The sequence below is a fragment of the Macaca fascicularis genome, chromosome 11 (genome assembly GCF_037993035.2).
Source record: "Macaca fascicularis isolate 582-1 chromosome 11, T2T-MFA8v1.1".
NCBI classification, from domain to species: domain Eukaryota; kingdom Metazoa; phylum Chordata; class Mammalia; order Primates; family Cercopithecidae; genus Macaca; species Macaca fascicularis.
The window spans coordinates 136,009,338-136,030,897 of record NC_088385.1 but is presented as its reverse complement, the minus strand read 5'-3'; the positions used below and the strand labels follow the sequence as shown (position 1 = coordinate 136,030,897).

At 44.2% G+C, this 21,560-nt stretch overlaps 1 protein-coding gene across 42 annotated transcripts in view; it reads right to left on the bottom strand.

Annotated features, from left to right (window-relative positions):
- Window positions 1–21,560, bottom strand: part of GLT1D1 (glycosyltransferase 1 domain containing 1) — a 150,821-nt gene that overhangs the window by 74,946 nt on the left and 54,315 nt on the right. For 22 of the 42 annotated variants that reach the window (XM_074008405.1, XM_074008402.1, XM_074008403.1 and 19 more), the window contains 2 exons: window positions 19,050–19,155; window positions 7,037–7,088 (listed from right to left, as the gene is read on the bottom strand). In XM_074008405.1, the coding sequence (XP_073864506.1) occupies window positions 7,037–7,088; window positions 19,050–19,075 (78 nt within the window). In that variant the 5' untranslated portion in view covers window positions 19,076–19,155. Of the gene's footprint in view, window positions 1–6,633; window positions 6,732–7,036; window positions 7,089–11,095; window positions 11,679–12,358; window positions 12,489–15,636; window positions 15,756–19,049; window positions 19,156–21,560 lie in introns of those variants that run through there. The other 20 variants (XM_065525039.1, XM_074008393.1, XM_065525038.1 and 17 more) reach the window with 7 other exon arrangements.

Genomic DNA, 21,560 nt, shown 5'->3' with positions numbered 1-21,560 from the left:
TTTTTGGTGAAATTTTTACATTTTCTGGTGAAATGCTGATGAATTTAGACAAAGCACTCTAAATGTGGATTAGAACTAGAAGTACTCAAGTTTGCATCCTGAATATCTATTACATATTGTAGCAAGAAATCAAAATCCTACATAAGATATTTTCAAACTTTCCACAGCATATATCTCAGGATCAGAAATGTGAAGTGAATCAAATTCTTAAAAATGTCAAATCAATATTATATCAGAAACTGGCCAGCACAGAGGCTCACGCCTGTAATCCTAGCATTTTAGGAGGCTGAAGCAGGAGAATTACTTGAGGCCAGGAGTTCAAAAGCAGCCTGGGCAACACAGTGAGACCTCATCTCTACAAAAAAAAAAAAAAAAAAAAAAAGTAAAAATTTCAGCCAGGTGTGGTGGCATGGGCCTGTAGTCCCAGCTACTCAGGAGGCTGAGGGGAGAGGATCGTTTGAGCCCACGAGTTTGGGGCTGCAGTGAGCCATGATCATGCCCCTGTACTCCATCCAGCCTGGGCAACAGAGTGAGACCCCTTTAATAAAGGAAAAAAAAAAACACTTAAAAGATACATTATAATATCACAAACCAACACAGTAATGCCATATCCCAAACCATGACCTACGTTGATCACATGCGCTAGGCATTAACAGTGTAGCATGCTGACCTGGTGAGGAGCCCACTAGGATTGTATATTTTACAAAGTAGGTACAATGTCAAATTAAGGCTGATATAAACACACTAAAAAATAATGACCTGAGCATAAACAAAGGCATTTCAAATTAAAAGAGATAAAACCATCTTTATTGAAATCCAATCAAACTAATTTGTGAAGGGTCAGTCAGAGACAGGTAGCTCCCAAGACAGTGTTTCTGTAAGAGCACCCCTGGGGGCTGAAGTTCACTCACGGGTTACAAATGAACCCTCATTTGGCACATGTCTGTTCATGTGTCCTCCACGATCAGATACCGTGTGAGGAAGTGTTTCAGAAATCCTGAGACAGAGCTGCCCTGAGCACACAACAGCCCCGCCACAGGCGGCTGATCCAGGGCACCTGTAAAGCAGCCGGTTTGAATTAAGATGTGCTGTGAGTATAAAATACACTCCAGATTTCAAAGACTTCATACAAAAAAAAGGTAAAATATGTCACTAGTAACTTTCATATTGATGACATGTTGAGATAATGTTTTGGAATATAGTGAGTGTGTACTAGGAAATTTGACCTTGACCAAAGAGAGGCATGATCTGCCCCCTTACCTTCGGGGAAGCAGCGTCAGTGGTGTGATACCTGACAGCAGAGTGTTTGTTTAGGGTGGGAAATGGGCCAGGCGCAGTGGCTCATGCCTGTAATTCCAGCATTTTGGGAGGCCGAGGTGGGCAGATCACTTGAGGTCAGGAGTTAGAGACCAGCCTGGCCAACATGGTGAAACCCAGTCTCTATTAAAAATACAAAAATTAGCCGGGCGTGGTGGCAGTCACCTGTAATCCCAGAACTTTGGGAGACCAAGGCGAGTGGATCACCTGAGGTCGGGAGTTCAAGACCAGCCTGGCCAACATGGTGAAACCCCATCTCTATTCAAAATAAAAAAGTTAGCTGGGTGTGGTGGTCCACCAAGCACCTATAATCCCAGCTACTTGGGAGGCTGAGGCAGGAGAATTGCTTAAACCCCGGAGGCAGAGGTTGCAGTGAGCCAAGATCAGCTACTGCACTCCAGCCTGGAGTAAGACTCTGTCTCAAAAAAAAAAAAAAAAAAAAAAAAGACTGTTTCCATGCTTTAACCATCACCTGGACACCAGTGACTCACACGTCCGTGTCCCTAATTGTGCCCTCCTCTGAGGACAGTCCTACATTCTCAGCTCTATTCCCCTCTGAGTCCAATATTTGTCTCTAATTCAATACATCTGGAACTAAATGATTCAATTCCTCTCCTTTTCCCCATCCAAACTCTTTTCCATGATTTCTTCCAAACTGTACTGATAAAAACGTTAGGTTGTATGAATACTCTTAAACCCCTCTTTATTTCTTCCTTACTGACTATGGTCTGCCAATATAAAAGTTACCTGTACCATAGTGTTTATGTTTTTTAAAAAAAGTCTTTATTGAAGTACATTTACAGGTAAAATGGCATCTAATTATAGGTGAAATGGCATGATACTTGTGATTTTTCAAATTATTCTAGAAAACATTGTATGTGTGTGTGTAGGTGAGTATAAGTGTGTGTGTGTATTTAGGAGGAAGTAGAGTAAGTAAGAATCAAGGAATAGTAAACTGGGTGGTGGGCACCTAAGGGCTCACTCTACTATTCTTTCTACTTTTATGTATGCCTGAAAATTTCTTTAATAAAAAGTTCTGGCCAGGTGCGGTGTCTCATGCCTGTAATCCCAGCACTTTGGGAGGCCAAGGCAGGTGGATCACGATGTCAGGGATTTGAGACCACCCTGGCCAACATGGTGAAACCCGGTCTCTAATAAAAATACAAAAATTAGCTGGGCAGGATGGCAGGCGCCTGTAATCCCAGCTACTCAGGAGGCTGAGGCAGGAGAATCGCTTGAACCTGGGAGGGGAAGGTTGCAGTGAGCCTAGACTGCGCCACTGCACTCCAGCCTGGGCAACAGAGCAAGACTCCATCTCAAAAAAAAAAAAAAAGTTCTGCCTGAGCGCGATGGTTCATGCCTCTAATCCCAGCATTTTGGGAGGCCAAGATGGGTGGATCACAAGGTTAGGAGTTCGAGACCAGCCTGGCCAAGATGGTGAAACCCCATATCTACTAAAAATACAAAAAAAAAAATTAGTCAGGAATGGTGGTGCACACCTGTAATCCCAGCTACTTGAGAGTCTGAACCAGGAGAATAGCTTGAACTCGGGAGGCGGAGGTTGCAGTGAGCTGAGATTGCACCACTGCACTTCACCCTGGGTGAAAGAGCAAGATTCCATCTCAAAAATAAATAAATAATAAATAAATAAAAAGGTTCTAAAGGAGGAGTCATTCCTAATCAATCAATTTAATGGATATTCACTGGGCATGAGACAGTATACTCTTCTCCAGGGATGCACAAGTGACTATATCATGTCCCTTCCTCAAGAAGCTCACCGCTTGAGAAGCACAGTGAAGGAAATAAAACTGGTTACACTCATTAGAGACAAACAGGAAGTGTGGCAGATGGTAACAGAGGCCATCAATTCTTCCCCACCCTGCATCCGCACCCTTTTAGTGAGGCAGCATTAAAGACCCTCTCTTTAGGAGGTAGGGACCGTATCTCCACCCGTTGAGTTGCTTTGGTCAATGGGAAGGAGGCAAGCCTATCACAGGCAGAGGCCTGGAATGTGCTTGTGGGTTGGGGCCTGTTCCCTCCTCCTTCTGAGCCTAAAAGATGATGACAGACCCCGTGGAGACAGGCCTCAGGGGTCCCCACCATCCCAGCTAAAGTCCAGGCATGGAAGTGAGGCCACCCTGTGTGTTTAAGGCAACTGGTTTGTTAAGTAGCAAACGGTAACTGACAGAGGAAGGGAACTCATCTATGCCAATTCTGGAGGGTCAAGGAAGGATTTGTGGTGGAGGATGACATTGAAGGCTGACAAGTTAGAGAAAAGGGCAGTGAATTCATGGAGAAGGAGCATGCTTCCACAGGTAAAATATTTATTTATTTATTTATTTATTTATTTTATGAGACAGAGTCTTGCAGTGGCACCATCTCTGCTCACTTCAACCTCGGCCTCCTGGGTTCAAGCAATTCTCTTGCCTCAACCTCCTGAGTAGCTGGGACTACAGGTGCACATCACCATGCCCAGGTAATTTTCTGTGTTTTCAGTAGAGAAAGGGTTTCGTCATGCTGGCCAGGCTGGTCTTGAACTCTTGACCTCAGGTGATCTACCCACCTCAGCCTCCCAAAGTGCTGGGATTACAGGTGTGAGCCATCACGCCTGGCAATTATTTCTTTAATATCTGTCTTAACCAACACAGTTGGGTTCCCATGTTTGCTGTTTCATTTAATTTGTTGCAACATGTTGTTTCAGTTGAGGTTTATAAAGAACATTCTACATCTTGCAGACAGGTAGTAGGAAAAGAAAGAGTATTTTGATAGCCTTTCACATCACTGTAGGCATTATTCTTGGACGCTGGACCCAAACTCAACAAGTGGCAATTTCTTAAAGTTTAGCTGCATTAGGGAACTTTTATACTCAGTTATATCAAAGTCCATTAGTCTACCTGGTACTTTGAACTGATCTTTCACCTATACCTGATTCTATAGGTCACATATCGGTCATTTAAAACATACTGGCTCACGGAGTCATGTAGATCTTTCAAATGTTTAAACATTTCATTATACAACATCCAAAAAAGTCACATTTGTTAGTATAACCACCGATCTCGTCAGGAAAGCCTTCAGATATTGGGAAACCAACAACCTCATGCTGGCTTTCCAAAATTCTAATCTTTACTTGAAAATTCAAATTTGGCCACATACAGTGGCTCATGCCTGTCATCTCAGCATTTTGGGAGGCCGAGGTGGAAGGATGGCTTGAGCCCAGGTGTTCGAGGCTCCAGTAAGCCGTGATTGCACCATTGTACTCCAGCCTGGGTAACAGAGTGAGAGCCTGTCTCTTAACAAGAAAAAAAAAAAGAGGGACTGGGCACGGTGGCTCACACCTGTAATCCCAGCACTTTGGGAAGCCAAGACAGGCAGATCACAAGGTCAGGAGTGCAAAACCAGCCTGGCCAACATGGTGAAATCCCATCTCTACTAAAAATACAAAGATTAGCTAGGCGTGGCGGTGGGCACCTGTAATCCCAGCTACTCGGGAGGCTGAGGCAGGAGGATAACTTGAACCCGGGAGGTGGAGGTTGCAGTGAGCCGAGATCACACCACTGCACTCTGGCCTGGGCAACAGAACAAGACTCCATCTCAGGAAAAAAAAAAAAAAAAAAGGAGAGAGAAAAGGTCAGGTGCGGTGGCTCACACCTGTAATCCCAGCACTTTGGGAGGCCGAGGAGGGCAGATCACTTGAGGTCAGGAGTTCAAGACCAGCCTGGCCAAGAAGGCAAAACCCCGCCTCTACTAAAAAAAAACAAGAACGACATGTATTCAAAGGTTAATATTTGAAAAGCTAATAATTTGTATTTTTTCATCAAGGACATTTTTAAGTGAAATTGGCTTAAGTGGGTGGCGGTGACTAATCAGTGAATATTAGCACAGATGGGCCTCCTGCCTTTATTAGTATTAAGGCAGCAGCACTTTTACTCATCATGGCGTTTTACACCATGAGAAAAGCCAAAAGAAAAGGCTTCGCATTATTATTTAGAAAAGGCTTGACTTGGTGGAGGCCTTGAAAGAGTCCCGGGGAACCTCAGAGGTCCAGGGACCCCATTTTGGTAACCACTGGTTTGAAAACTACCTTAAGAAGCCAGACAGATAGTCCAACAGGTAGGCCGGGTGCAGTGGCTCACGCCTGTAGCCCCAACACTTTGGGAGGCTGAGGTGGGTGGATCACTTGAGGTCAGGCATTTGAGACTAGCCTGGCCTACATGGTGAAACCGTGTCTCTACTAAAAATACAAAAATTAGCCTGATGTGGTGGTGCATGCCTGTCGTCCCAGTCACTCAGGAGGCTGAGGCAGGAGAATCGCTTGGACCGGGGGGGCAGAGGTTGCAGTGAACTGAGATAGCACCGTTGCACTCTAGCCTGGGTGACAGCATGAGACTCTATCTCAAAAAAAAAAAAAAAAAAAGTACTACAATAAAACTGGAAACCAGGATGCCTGTTGGGTTTTCTAATACTGAGATTGACAAGTCATTAAATTGCACTAGGAAATACAATCTCTATGCTCTGCCTGGGAAAAGTCTGACATAAAGAGTAAGACTATGCACAGTCGGGGCATGTGCAACTTCACATTCACAGATGTCTAGCATCCTGAGCTTTCGGAAGAGACCACAGATGACTGGGTTCTGCCCTTGTCCCAATGCAGTAGTTCCCAAGTACCACCATTTTGCAAACTGCAATTCTATAAAGAAAGGGCACAGCCTGCAAATGATCAGGGCATCCACACAGTGCACAGTGGATGAACTGGCACAGCACAAGCGCTAAGAGCACTGGTGGAGCAGCCTCAGTGCAGTTCCCACCGCCAGAGACAGCAACCTCGCCCACCAAAGGGAACCTGACCTTTGGCTTTTTTCTTTAGTTTTGCAGGCACCAGCTGTACGGTGTGTTCACATAGCTCCTTACTGAGAATTCAGTTAGGCTCCCACCAGCTCATATACCTGCCCTCTGAGTCATCATGAATAAAAAGTCAATAAATGAATTAACTTATGGATCTACAAACTCTTGTCTGTTTAAAGCTCTTCTAATAAACGGTCCAACCCAGGAAACTACCTCTGTCACCTAAGCGATGGTTACTCTCATGTATACAAGGTTGCCGCAACATTTATGCTGCAGCTGATAAATCACCCGATCTGAGAACACAGAAGAAAACAGGGCCAGGTTCGGTGGCTCACGCCTGTGATCCCAGCACTTTGGGAGGCTGAGCCGGGCAGATCATTTGAGGTCAGTAGTTCGAGACCAGCCTGACCAACGTGGTGAAACCCCATCTCTACTAAAAATACAAAAAACTTAGCTGGGCGTGGTGGTGCGCACCTGTAATCCCAGCTACTCAGGAGGCTGAGGCAGGAGAGTTGCTTAAACCCGGGAGGTGGAGGTTGCAGTGAGCTGAGGTCGTGCCATTGCATTCCAGCCTGGGTGACAGAGCGAGACTCCATCTCAAAAACAAAAAAACCAAACCAAAACAACAACAACAAAGAAACACAGACAACACATTACTGGGCTATTTTTGTCGTTCAATAACAACATCAAAAAATATCAGGGACGTTTTAGGTGCATCTACACACACAAAATCAATCTATGGGAAACAACACACTATTGTGGCCACAACAGGCACCATCCATGGGAACACTATCGTCTCAGTAAGGCTGCCTTTCAGTTCTCCAATTCTGCAATTTCATCAGCACAACCAAAATAACAACACCAGATAAACACATACCCACTGCGCTTGTGCCATTTCCTTCATTGACTCTGTGAAAGCGACAGCAAATCTAGTAAATGAACAAAAATAATAGAAACAATTAGGCCAGAATTCAATTAAAAGAACTATGAAACAGCTCTTTGGAACAAATTATGAGAGACAAGGTAAGACACTAAATTTAAAATGCAATCAATCTTTATTACTTGTGGTCATTGGCCATTAGGTTTAATCTCAACTCACATCAAAAAAAGTTGTATATGCAAGAAGTAAAGCAAACGAAGCTTAAAACTTCCTGTTTCTTTCTCTTCCTTCCACGCAAGTTCAGAGAGGCAGGGATAAAATCAAAAGCAAGAAATCAAGATGCAGGAGAGAAGCAAGGAACTTGCTTGGTTAATCCACCCTGAACATTCAAGGGCAGCCTGTCCACTCCACTAACTCTGCCAAGGGAAGACTATGGGGACACAATTACAATTTACTGAGTGCACATGGGTGCGCAATGTTATCATCTCCCTCCTTTCCATTGCTTCTTCAGGAAATGCACAAGGGCCCTCAAAACTAAGAATATAAAGGTAATCTATTTATTAACTTTATGTTTGCCATGAAGAGCAGGAGTATTAACAGATACTTTTCCATGGAAATGTGGAACCCATTCTTAGATGGGAAGCTCCAATACTACCGAAACGTTCATCGTTACCAAATTCCATGACAAAATCAGTAATTCAGACAAAATCCACAAGTGAACTTCCATTGAAATTCGACAAAATAATTTTAAAGTTTACCTATACATATAATTGGGTGACAAACAATCAGAATATTTTGATAAAGAAGAATTCAGGCCAGGCACAGTGCCTCACACTTGTAATCCCAATACTTTGGGAGGCTGAGGCAGGAAGATCACTTGAGCCCAGGTATTCAAGACCAGCCTGGGCAACACAGGGAGACCCCCATCTCTAGAAAGAAGTTTTTATAATTAGCCAGGCATGGTTGAGCACACTGTAGTCCCAGCTACTTGGGAGGTTGAGGCAGGAGGATCACTTGAGCCTGGGATGTCAAGGCTGCAGTGAGCCATGATTGCACCACTGCACTCCAGCTTGGGTGACAGAGGAAGAAGAAAGAAGAAAGGAAGAAGGAAGAAGAAGGAGGAGGACGAGGAGGAAGAAGAAGAAGAATTCAAAGATGAGACTTGTATTAACAGATATCAAAATATATTAAAAATATAATAATTAAAACAGTGTTGGCAGTGAAGAAAAGATAGAAAGATCAAAACCAAATACAAGGCCAGAAACAGACTCAAATACATTTAAGAATTTGACATAGCATAGGCTGGGCGCAGTGGCTCACGCCTGTAATCCCAGCACTTTGGGAGGCCGAGGCAGGTGGATCACAAGGTCAGGAGACTGAGACCATCCTGGCTAACACAGTGAAACCCTGTCTCTACTAAAAATACAAAAAACTAGCCGGGCGTGGTGTCGGGTGCCTGTAGTCCCAGCTACTCAGGAGGCTGAGGCAGGAGGATTGCGTGAACCTGGGAGCCAGAGCTTGCATTGAGCCGAGATCGCGCCACTGCACTCCAGCCTGGGCAACAGAGCCAGACTCCGTCTCAAAAAAAAAAAAAAAAAAAATTTGACATAGCACAAAGCCAGAGAAATGGTTCAGTACATGGAAAAAGTTATTTTCCTACCTTATATCACATATCTAAAAAGGTGGTTCAGAAGCTAAGTAAAAAAAAGGTAAGACGACAAGAGGAGTCTGGAATGATACAAGTGACCAAGCAACTGGCCTCAGCCTGGGAAAGGTTTTCTGAGCATTAAAAGCTATGACATTATTAGATACCACAGGCAGGGTATGAAAAGGAGAAAGAAAAAAGTTATGAAATTAATTCTAAAGATAAAAAAGCTTTGATTATATTAAAATTAAAAGACTGCTGAAATACCACAAATTAATGTGGAAGAAATGTGTGCAATTGACATGGAGAAAAGAAGGATACTATCCTTAGTTGGGAGCTCTTCAAAATTAACAAGGAAGCCAAACATCCCAGGGAAAAAAAGGGATGGGAAAAACGCGACATTCACATGAGAGCAAATACAAGGGACCATAAAATGTGAGGAAAAGTAAAATTTCTCTAACAACAAAATAGATCTAATTAGAACAATAGGAAAGAATTGCATCACATATAAGATCGGCAGTTTTAAAAACAAAAATGCCCAATGTTGACAAAGGTGAGAAAATGAAAACATACACCCACTTGGTGAATTAAAATGCAAATATTCTTTCTGAAGAGAAATTTGAGAAACTGCATCAATATATTCACATGTTCATATCGTTAGACCTTGCAATTCTACCTCTATGAATTCAATCTAAATATAAAATCAGACAACTACACAAAGACAGAAACAGGTTGTTCCCTGTGGTGTTGTGTCTAATAAAGATATAAAAGGCCCAATCTCAAAGAATCAGTTACAGAATTTATGATAGAATTCTATGCAGTCATTCAAACCATGTTTGGAACCTTAAAATGATAAAAAATGTAGCTGGGTGTGGTGGTGCACGCCTGTAATCCCAGCTATTCAGGAGGCTGACGCAGGGGGATCGCTTGAACCCGGGAGGCAGGGGTTGCAGTGAGCCAAGATCGCGCCACTGCACTCCAGTCTGGCGACAGAGCAAGACTCTGTCTCAAAAAAATTTATATATATATATATATACACACACACACACACACACATACATATATATACGTATATATATATATAGTACGTGTCATTCAGCCCAAATTTTCAAAAATAATAATAACAATGAAAATATAGTCACAATCATACAAATAAAAGTAATTTAAAGATCACCTACCAAAAAGCTAGTCATGGTTAAAGTACACATAAAGTACAAAAAAATTAGGTAATTTGCTTTTCCCTGGCTTCTTCAGTACTTTCCAAACTTTCTTTTTTTTTTTGGAAATGGAATCTCGCTGTGTAGCCCAGGCTGGAGTGCAGTGGCACGATCTCGACTCGCTGCAACCTCTGCCTCCCGGGTTCAAGTGATTCTCTTGCCTCAGGCTCCCGAGTAGCTGGGACTATAGTGCCCACCACCACACCCGGCTAATTTTTTGTATTTTTAGTAGAGACGGGGTTTCACCGTGTTAGCCAGGATGGTCTCGATCTCCTGACCTCGTGGTCTGCCCGCCTCGGCCTCCCAAAGTGCTGGGATTACAGGCATGAGCCACCGCACCCGGCGTTACTTTCCAAACTGTCTACATTGCATTGGGACAGACTTTTTTTAGTTAAAAAGAAAATTCTTAACAAAACATTTTATAAAGTCAGGACTTTCAATCTTTCAAGACTTCCTGTAGATAATATACATCCTCCTACCTTTCTCCCACATCGTTATTTTCCCCTCTACTCATTATAAAAATGCTATTATTTCTCTTATCTTAAAAACAACTATCTTAATCCCACAGTCCCTGCTTCAATTATTGTCCTTTTCCTCTTTTCTCCTTGATAAGAAAAGCCCCAATGTTACCTTGACTCAACACCTCCAATGCCTCTCTTCTCATTTAAAACACTCCAGGCAACTCTCCTGACTGCACCATTAAAATTTCGCTCAAGGTCACTAATGACCTCCATGTTGGTAAGCTAAATGGCTCCACCCTCAGTCTTCATCTTACTTGACCTATCAATAGCAACAGACACATATGTTCTCTCCTTCCTCCTTGGAATCCTTCTTCATTGGTTTCCACCAAACCATTCCATTTCATCTTTCTGGCCACTCAGTCTCAGTCTCACTAATTCCTCTTTCTGATTTCTCAAAAATGGGCTGCTCCAAGACTCCGTTCTTGGGCTTCTCTTCTCTATCTGCACTTACTCCCTTGGTGATCTCACCAGTTTGCAGTTTTCGATAGCATCTGTAAGGCTGGATGCGGTGGCTCATGCCTGTAATCTCAGCACTTTGGGAGGCCAAGGCGGGTGGATCACCTGAGGTCAGGAGTTCGAGACCAGTCTGACCAACATGGAGAAACCCCGTCTCTATTAAAATTACAAAATTAGCCTGGTGTGGTGGTGCATGCCTGTAATCCCAGCTACTCACAAGGCTGAGGCAGGAGAATAGCTTGAACGTGGGAGGTGGAGGTTGCGGTGAGTCAAGATCATGCCATTGCACTCTAGCCTGGGTGACAGAGTGAGACTCCATCTCGAAAAAAAATAAAATAGCATCTGTATATTGACCAACAAACTCCCGACCCCTCCCCTAACTTGCCCAGACTTCTACCTACTTCATACCTCCATTTGGATGCCTAACACAAACCCTAAGCTTCATACCTATGTCAAATAATGAGAACCATATTTCTAGTGATGAAATAAAAATACATATAGCCGTATATGTGCAGATATACATACATACATATCCAAGCTCTAAGAGGGCTTACAAGAAATGACACTCAGTAAGCAATAAGCACAGAGTTTAGTTTCTAAATAGTATTCTCTAAAAAGACAAAAAAAATTATAAAGGACCAAGGACTCCTTTGAGAAATAGCCATTTCCAGAAGTAGGACAAGGTAGACAGGAGATGAATCATGAACATTTTATGATACCACAAAGTAGAAAAGTGCTCAGAAAATGATGAATGATGAGAGCATGTCAAAAGAACTCAGGCATCAGCTCAAAGCATCTCCCGTGGGCAAATCCGGGACAATTTGAGCAACCAAATAAACAAAAATAGTAACAGATAACCTGTAAAGGAAAATAAAATAAATATCCATGAGTCCATGTTTTTATATTTTTTTATAAATATATTTCATATTTTTATTTTATATACTTTAAATATAAATTATAAATATAAATATAATTTATATTTTATATTTTTATAAAAATATATTTTATAAATATATATATTTTATATACATATATATTTTTTCTTTTTTTTTTTTGAGATGGAGTCTCGCTCTGTCACCCAGGTTGGAGTGCAGTGGCGCAATCTCAGCTCACTGTAACCTCCGCCTCCTGGGTTCAAGCAACTCTCCTGCCTCAGCCTCCTGAGTAGTTAGGATTACAGGCACGACTAATATTTTCTTTCTTTTAATTTTTTTTTTTTTGTATTTGTAGTAGAGATGGGGTTTCACCGTGTTGGCCAGGTTGGCCTCGAACTCCTGGCCTCAAGTGATCCACCCAACTCAGCCTCCAAAAGTGCTGGGATTACAGACATGAGCCACCATACCCAGCCCTCACGAGTCCATACTGAATAACAAATAAATAAATAAGTAAATGGGATCAAAGGGAAAGTCTTCTGTAAGGTAGAATTCCAGTTAATAAACAAGATGCAGTGCGAATGGAAAAATCATCATCAGGCAAATACCGCAGGAATAATTATTGCAGACAAGAATCAGGAAAGGACGATTCCTTCCCTGTAGCAGGACCCAGAAATGGCAGATTCTTCCTCCAGAAGGCCCCGCTTCCCCTGCCTATGTCTGCCCCAGGCTTTCCTTTCTGCCTCCTCTACAACCCTGTCACCAGTCGAGGCACATTCCATTGCAGGTCCCCTACGGAAGGAAGAAGGAAAGACGGATGAGAGGAGATCACGCTGGACTTCCCACCAAGGCTCACTTTCATAATCCAAGCGCTACACAGTGCTGACGCGGAAGGAGGCTGGAGCCCAGCACGGGTTGTTCTGCTGGCCTCAGTTATGAGAAGCTCTCCATTTGCTCTGAAAACTAACAAGGGGTGCAAGTAAACTGTGTCTGGGGGAATAGACTTTATCCTGTGAAAATAAGATAAAAAAGAAAGAAAAGTAGCTAAATAACAATTGCCTGACAATGGGCCCTTCAGGGGAGTGTATAAACCTTCCTTTGCCGGGAACATTGGAAACCTAGAAATTTAAGAATTGAACAATTGGTGGGGGGCGGTGGCTCATGCCTGTAATCCTAACCCTTTGGGAGGCTGAGGCAGGCAGATCACTGTGGTCAGGAGTTTGAGACCAGCCTGGCCAACCCAGGGAAACTCCATCTTCACTAAAAACACAAAAATTAGCCAGGCGTGGTGGTGCACACCTGTAGTCCCAGCTACTGAGGAGGCTGAGGAAGGTGAATGATTGAACCCAGGAGGTGGAGGCTGCAGTGAGCTGAGATCGCACCACTGCACTCCAGCCTGGGGGACAAAGCAAGACTGTCTCCAAAAAATAATGAAATTAAATTAAATTTAAAAAAAACACACATTTCTTATGGAAAACAAAGCTACCAGCCGGGCGCGGTGGCTCAAGCCTGTAATCCCAGCACTTTGGGAGGCCGAGACGGGCGGATCACGAGGTCAGGAGATCGAGACCATCCTGGCTAACACCGTGAAACCCCGTCTCTACTAAAAATACAAAAAACTAGCCGGGCGAGGTGGCGGGCGCCTGTAGTCCCAGCTACTCGGGAGGCTGAGGCAGGAGAATGGTGTGAACCCGGGAGGCGGAGCTTGCAGTGAGCTGAGATCCGGCCACTGCACTCCAGCCCGGGCTACAGAGCAAGACTCCGTCTCAAAAAAAAAAAAAAAAAAAAAAAAAAAACAAAAAAAAACACAAAGCTACCATTTTTGCACTTTTAGTTGAACATTGCCATTTTGAAATAGATTTACTCACTTTCACATGTGATTTTTTTGTAAAAAATATCTTTGGGCTTAAATATCTACAGCTTAAAACTTGTGAAAACTGGCCGGGTGCGGTGGCTCACGCCTGTAATCCCAGCACTTTGGGAGGCCGAGGTGGGCGGATCACGAGGTCAGGAGATCTAGACCATCCTGGCTAACACGGTGAAACCCCGTCTCTACCAAAAATACAAAAAAATTAGCCGGGCGTGGTGGCGGCGCCTGTAGTCCCAGCTACTCCGGAGGCTGAGGCAGGAGAATGGCGGGAACCCGGGAGGCGGAGCTTGCAGTGAGCCGAGATCGACGCCACTGCACTCCAGCCTGGGTGACAGAGTGAAGACGCCGTCTCACAAAAAAAAACTTCTGAAACTACCAATATTCAGCCATTTTATGCATACAAAACAGCAAATTCACCTCGTTTAACCTATCGTGTGCTATATATTTCCTATTTATGAGGCTATTTTTGAGGTGTTTCATTTTATACAAACTCTCTTGCTCATTTGCTTGACAATAATTTTTTCTTTTCTTTCTTTTTTCTTTTCTTTTTTTTTTTTTTTGAGACAGAGTCTCCCTCTTTCACCCAGGCTGGAGTGCAGTGGCAAGGTCTCAGCTCACTGCAACCTCTGCCTCCCCAGGTTCAAGTGATTCTCCTGCCTCAGCCTCCTAAGTAGTTGGGATTACAGGCATCTGCCACCATTTTTGTATTTTTAGTGAAGACAGAGTTTCCCCATGTTGGCCAGGATGGTCTCAAACTCCTGACCACAGTGATCTACCCACCTTGGCCTCTCCAAGTGCTGGGATTACAGGCGTGAGCCACCCACCACGCCTAGCCAACAATATTTTCTTCTAATATGTACCTGGATGATCCTTCACCAAACAATTTCCATAGGTTTCAAATACTCTTCATTTAGTTTTGATATTGATAACATAATTATCAAGTACTTATTACATTATAATACGTATAAGCCAAAAAGCTGAAGCTAAAGTAAGTTCAAATACTATATTATATAGAAAAAAAATTTTAATACTAAAAAAACTTCAAAAATAGACCCTATAGGAAAAATATAACTATTTAAAATCATTTGATTAAAAATGAAATACTCGGCCAGGCACGGTGGCTCACGCCTGTAATCCCAGCACTTTGGGAGGCCGAGGCGGGCGGATCACAAGGTCAGGACATCGAGACCATCCTGGCTAACACAGTGAAACCCCGTCTCTACTAAAGAATACAAAAAATTAGCCGGGCGTAGTGGCGAGCGCCTATAGTCCCAGCTGCTCGGGAGGCTGAGGCAGGAGAATGGCGTGAACCCAGGAGGTGGAGGTTGCAGTGAGCCGAGATTGTGCCACTGCACCCCAGCCTGGGTGACAGACCAAGACTCCGTCTCAAAAAAAAAAATGAAATACTCATTATAAAGCTAGACAGGTTCAATACTTTCTTTTACAGAAAAGTGTGCTATATTGTATTGGACAAGGAATGTGATTCATGCGCTTTCCTGCCCACTCACCTCGATCAATAACCCCCCGAAATAGAAATCAGTGTTTGCTTTAATAACAATGCAATGAATAATACTAATGATAATACTGTAAGATGGATTCATTCAATGTTGTTTCTTGTAAACAGAATTATTTTCCTTCCATAAGGCAGTGTGTTACCAACTACAGGAATCTAAAGGTAATGAATTTGCAGAGTGTAAGAACAACAGCAATAAGAAAACCTGTAATAAAAGATCCCCAAGGTTACCCCAACGTGTTTTAATGCCTTTTCTTATCGTAACGCACACACACAGGCACACGTGTGTGCTATTATGATTAGGTGGTGTGAAAGGAAAATATCTTGGGACCCCAGATCACTAAGCTAAAGGGAAAAGTCAAGCTGGGAACTGCTAAGGGGAAACCTCCCTCCCATTCTATTCAAAGTCACCCCTCCGCTCACTGAGATAAATGTGTATCTGGCCTCCTTGGGAAAGGCCAATCAGAAACTCAAAAGAATGCAACCTTTTGTCTGTCACCTACCTGTGACCTGGAAGACCCCTCCCCGCTTTGAGTCTTCCTGCCTTTGCTTCCAGTTGTCCCGCCTTTCCAGAACGCACCACTGTACTTCCTACATATATTGATTGATGTCTCATGTCTCCCTAAAATGTATAAAACCAAGCTGTGCCTGACCACCTTGAGCACATGTCATCAGGACTCCTGAGGCTGGGTGTGTGTATTCAACCTTGGCAAAATCAGCTTTCTAAACAGGAACTGGGACCTGTCTCGGGTTTTTTGGGTCCATACTTGCATTGCCACAACATATGGTCAGGGGTCCTCGGGAAGGACTAGGGTCCTAAATGCAGTTATACCTCTCAGTCAGCCTGGATTTCAGAAGCGAGACTGACACCTACATTACCAAACAAGGAATCTGAGGCTCCAGAAAGAACTCTGAGTGCTGTCCCCGGTATGGAATAGGGTGATCCAGCTACATAAAGACTTGAAGTGTCCCAAATTCCCTGGCCAGAGCTTCCCAGCCATGAGGTGAGCCACAGAAAACTGATGGCTGGTGATTGATTGGGTGAAAATCAATGATCAGTTTTACTTTGTTTTGTTTCTTACAATGATTCAAAGATTTAAAAAGGTTGAAGGGATAGTTAGGCAGTACTTGTTGGGCCATCTGTAAACTGTGAATTCAGGGTTATTGTTCTAGACATAGGTGAGGCTTTCTTCTAACATCAGCAGCCAGTGAACATGTGGGAGGACAAACTGCACAGAACCCCCTCGACTGTCTGGAGAAACCCCAAGAAAGCCCACTGAGCACCTCATGACTCATCAGAAAAGTTCTTTCTTTGGGGTATGCATGTACAGTTAGTTCTTTCTTTGGGGTATGCATGTACAGTTCTTTTGATTTAATTTCTGCTTTTTTTCACAATTTTCATATGATCATGGAAGATTCATATTGCTTTTATCATTATTTTATTTGTTTTTTTATTTTTTAAATTAATTAATTATTATTATTTTTTTTTGAGACAGTCACGCCTGTAACCCAGGCTAGAGTGCAATGGCAAGATCTTGGCTCACTGCGACCACCACCTCCCGGGTTCTTTGGTGGTTGTTGTTGTTGTTGTTGTTTGTTTTTGAGACGGAGTCATGCTCTGTCTCCCAGGCCGGAGTGCAGTGGCACGATCTCGGCTCACTGCAACCTCTGCCTCCTGAGTTCAAGCAATTCTCCTGCCTCCACCTCCCGAGTAGCTGGAATTACAGGTGCAGGCCACCACGCCCAGCTAATTTTTGTATTTTTAGTAGAGACGGGGTTTCACCATGTTGGCCAGGCTGGTCTCGAACTCCTGACCTCAGGGGATCCACCTGCCTTAGTCTCCCAAAGTGCTGGGATTACAGGCGTGAGTCACCACACCTGGCCACCTGCTGGGTTAAAGTGATTCTCCTGTCTCAGCCTCCCAAGTAGCCAGAATTACAGGCACCCACCACCATGCCTGGCTAATTTTTGTAGTTTTAATAGAGATGGGGGTTTTACCATGTTGGCCAGGCTGGTCTCGAACTCCTGACCTCAGGTGATCCACCTGCCTTGGGCCTCCCAAAGTGCTGGGATTACAGGCCTGAGCCACCGTGCCCGGCCTGCTTTTATCATTATTTTAATGTTTCTTATTGCATTTGTTAGACAAAGAAATGGGAGTGACTTTTTTAATCAAGCCTTTCAATCCACCTGAAATTGCTATACAAATATGATAATTTTCTAAGTATGCCTTGTCAAGACACAATGACAACAAATTTAGTTCAGAGATTAGAATGGGCTTTTATTAGCAGTTCTAGAATTGGGCAGCACCTCATTCTACAAAACAGAATGAGTGTTCTGATGAGCTGAGCAGAGGAGGCATGTTCTACAGACAGACAAGGGCTGAAGAAAGCAGACACAGAAAACAAAAAGCAGATGGGACATTTCAGAGTTACTTGCCCCACAGGGTTAAAGCAGAGAAGACATCCCTATTCTGCTGACTGAAGTTGGCTGGAATTTCTTGCTTTTTAGAAAACTGGCCCATTTCAGGCTGGGCCCATGCCTGTAATCCCAGCACTTTGGGAGGCCGAGGCAGGTGGATCGCTTGAGGCCAGGAGTTTGAGACCAGCCTGGCCAAATGGTGAAACCCCGTCTCTACTAAAAATACAAAAATTAGCCAAGTGTGGAGGTGGCCGCCTGTAATACCAGTTACTCGGGAGCCTGAGGCACAAGAATCGTGTGAACCCTGGAGGTTGAGTTTGCAGTGAGCCAAGATCACGCTACTGCACTCCAGCCTGGGCAACAGAATGAGACTATCAGGAAAAGAGAAGAGAAGAGAGAAGAGAGAGAAAGAAGACTGACCCATTTCAAAGTTTAGTTTATTACACAGCACTCAGCACAAGTGACTCCTTTCTGTCATGGGCTGGTCTGCTGGGGCACAGCACAGGGGCCAGTCCAGAACAACGGCCTCCGATGAACCTCCTTTTACCACATCGACATGGATAAAGTTGGGAAGTACAGCGCTGGAAGGAATTCTCAACTGGGGATAACTTCCCCCACCCTGGGGGCAACTTCCCCCACCCTGGGGGCATTAGAATTATAGGCAGACATACTAGGTAGTTGTGGTACCTGGAGGCTGCTGCCCATGGTTAGTATCTGGGATCAGAGACGTGCAGGGCAGCCCCAAGGATTATCACGGTGACCCCTGTGAGAAGCACCACTCAGAGCACATAGAGCTGTTCTCACAGCAGCTACCTCTCAGGTTCCCAGGACAGCTAGCGGGACATACCCAAGGAAAAGGCCTGAGCCACAGTTTAGAAATCCCTTCTTGCAAATGGCATTTATAGCTCAGAAAGCTACATAGATAAGACCCATGCCAAACACAGTCTACTTGGGCAAACCTGATGCAAACTAGACCCTAATTTGTGTGCTGCTAAGGCTGGAGTTCGTCTGTGGTCTGTGTTTTCTACATTCAGAACACCTCTTTTTTGAGAAGAGGGCTTTGCTCTCCCACCCAGGCTGGAGTGCAGCCATAGCACACTGCAGCCTTGGGCTCCTGGGCTCCAGCAATCCTCCCGCCTCAGCCTCCCAGGCAGCTGGGACCACAGGCGTGCCTCACTATCAAGTGATCCTCCTGCCTCTGCCTCCCAAGCACTGGGACCACAGGTGTGCCTCACTATGCCTGGCTCCATGCAGACCATTCTAAAGAGGCTTATCTAATATTAACTGTAGTTAAAGACTTAAGTGCAATAACCTGTTAGCAATGACGATTTGTGGCAAAACAAAAATGTACCAAATTAAAGAAAAGGTTACATGAAATTTGTTTTAAGTGATAAGATGTAAACCTTCCCGACAATTGGTGCCCTTGGTCTTTGGTTTCAATTAATTCCATCCACATAGTTTAAATGCTTGGCATGGGTGAAATTCTCGCAAGTATTACCTGGCTTCCTCAAGAACTCTGCCCATGACTGTGTTCTTTTCTTCCTGGTTGGCGTCTTCATTTACATCAGTTCCTCCAAAGATGATTCCAAAAGGGATTTGGTGGCCTGCGAAACGATGACAGTCACAAAGCAGAATTCAGCCCTAGAAACAGCCTTCACCAACCATTCCCAAGCAAGGATCTTAAACACTTAAGTTCCCAGATCACAGGAGCTGTGTGCTGCTGTATGTTCAGCTGCATCCACCTCTCCTGGATAGCAGAATGGGTATCACTACAATAAACACAACATCAAGAGGAACATGGGAGGCCCCGACCACTGTTGTCAGGCCTATCTTTCAATTCATTCATTTTAAACTTTAGCAAATAAAAAATATTGTTAGCCATCATCTATCAAAGCCAAGCTTATCATTCCTAGGAAATGGGCTAATCTGGCATCATCAAAATTCATGACAAAAAAAAAAGGGCTCTCCAAACTGAGTCCTATTGTTCATCAACACCAACAGGCACCGTGCTACCTTGGGACAAAAACAGGGGAGAGAGAGGCACAGACAACCTTGATGAAATCCTCAAGAACTGCTCAGTAGAGCAGGGATGATAAATTACGACAGGCACAACTAGGATGAGGGCCAAAATAACACAAGGTGCTGAGCGCATAAAGTGGGAAAGAATTTGCAAAGGGAGTATGTATATTCTGAGTGACGGGTCCTGTGCGGATGGGAGGCAGTGGGTGAGTCCACTCCCGGCTTCCTCGATGAACATTTCATAAGCGCAGAGGGGCAGGACAGGGCATTAGGCCTTTTGATGAGCACATCATAAGCGACTCCCCAAAAAGACTCCCAAAGGTCAACTAAAAATTTCAAAGAGACTATGGCCTACAAATCACCCCATAGACCAGATCTAACTGGAGTTCACCTGGTTAGATTTCTCAAATAAGCTATTTCTATCAAGATATTTAAAGGAGAAGATACTGATCTTTCCTTTCACTGGCCTTTGAATTGTTTTTGTCATGTAAATTAGCAGATCCCATCTTCTTTCTCTCTATCTAGGTCTCTCTCACCCTAGAATTCCACTGCTATGAATTCAGCCTCCAGATATCAAGCCCAACAATAACACGGACGGCTCCAGCAAGGCTGCTAAAAGTAGCACAATTTGAGAAGCAACTTACTTGTGCATTGGTGAAGACCAACTCTTTTTTTTTGGAGCTCTGTGTGTGTGTGCGTGTGTGTGTGTGTGTGTGTGTATGTACTCACACAGAAAGACTGGCAAAAAGAAAAACACGTATTGGTGGACAAAAGATGCTTGCACAAAAAAGCCATAAATACACATTTCTATATGCACAGAATATCTGACGTGACAGTACACAAAATAATAACTGTTGTCACCTCTGGGAAAGAGACCTGGAAGGCTACAGATCTGGGATGGACCAGGCATGGTGGTTCACGCCTGTAATCCCAGCACTTGGAAGGTCAAGGTGGGCAGATCACCTGAGGCCAGGAGTTTGAGACCAGCCTGGGCAACATGGCAAAACTCTGTCTCTCTTTTTGTAAAAATACAAAAATTAGCCAGGTGTGGTGGTGCACACCTGTAATCCCACCTACTCCGAAGGCTGAGGCATGAGAATCACTTGAACCCAAGAGGTAGAGGTTGGAGTGAGCTGAGATCATGCCACTGCACTGCAGCCTGGGTGATAGAGCGAGACTCTGCCTCAAAAAAAAAAAAAAAATCTGGGTTAGGAGTGAGACTTACTTTTCACTCTGTAACATTTTATATTGTTTGAATTTCTTACTGCAGACCTTAAGAACTTTTCCAAAAACACAGAGAGACATAGAAACGCCCACCCAGTAGAGATGGTTCACCATGGGTGATGGGTTTAGGCTTTGGGAGATGTTGGGACAGAGTGAAGATTTTTCTCATATGGGAAGGACGTGAATCTGTGATAGGGAGAATAATTGCTCCCAGAGATGTCCACATCCTAATTCCCAGGACCCATGAGGCTGGGACGGGGAGGGGCATTACGGTAGACTATCCAGGCGGGCGGGACAGGGGAGGCACATTACGGTAGACTATCCAGGCGGGCGGGACAGGGGAGGGGCATTATGGTAGACCATCCAGGCGGGTTCGGCCTAACCACAGGGGTCGTTACAAGTGGAAGAGGGAGGCCAGAGAGTCAAGTTCAGCGTGAGGAAGACCTCACCAGTCCGATGGCTCTGGAGATGGAGGAAGGGCCATGAGCCAAGACATGTGGATGCCCCTCGAGGCTGGAAAAGACAAGAAAACAGATTCTCCCCAAGAGCCTCCAGGAAGGAGCGCAGCTGCTGACACCTGAATTTCAGCCTGGGAGACCCACTTCAGCTTTCCAACCTCCAGAACAGGCTCCCCTGTCACAGCCTCAGGGGTCCTGGGAAGTAGGATGTGGACATCTCTGGGAGCAATTCTTCTCCAGAACTGGAGGTCAGGTGATGAACTGGTGTTGTCTGAAGCCGCTGGGTTTGTGGTAAATTATTACAACAG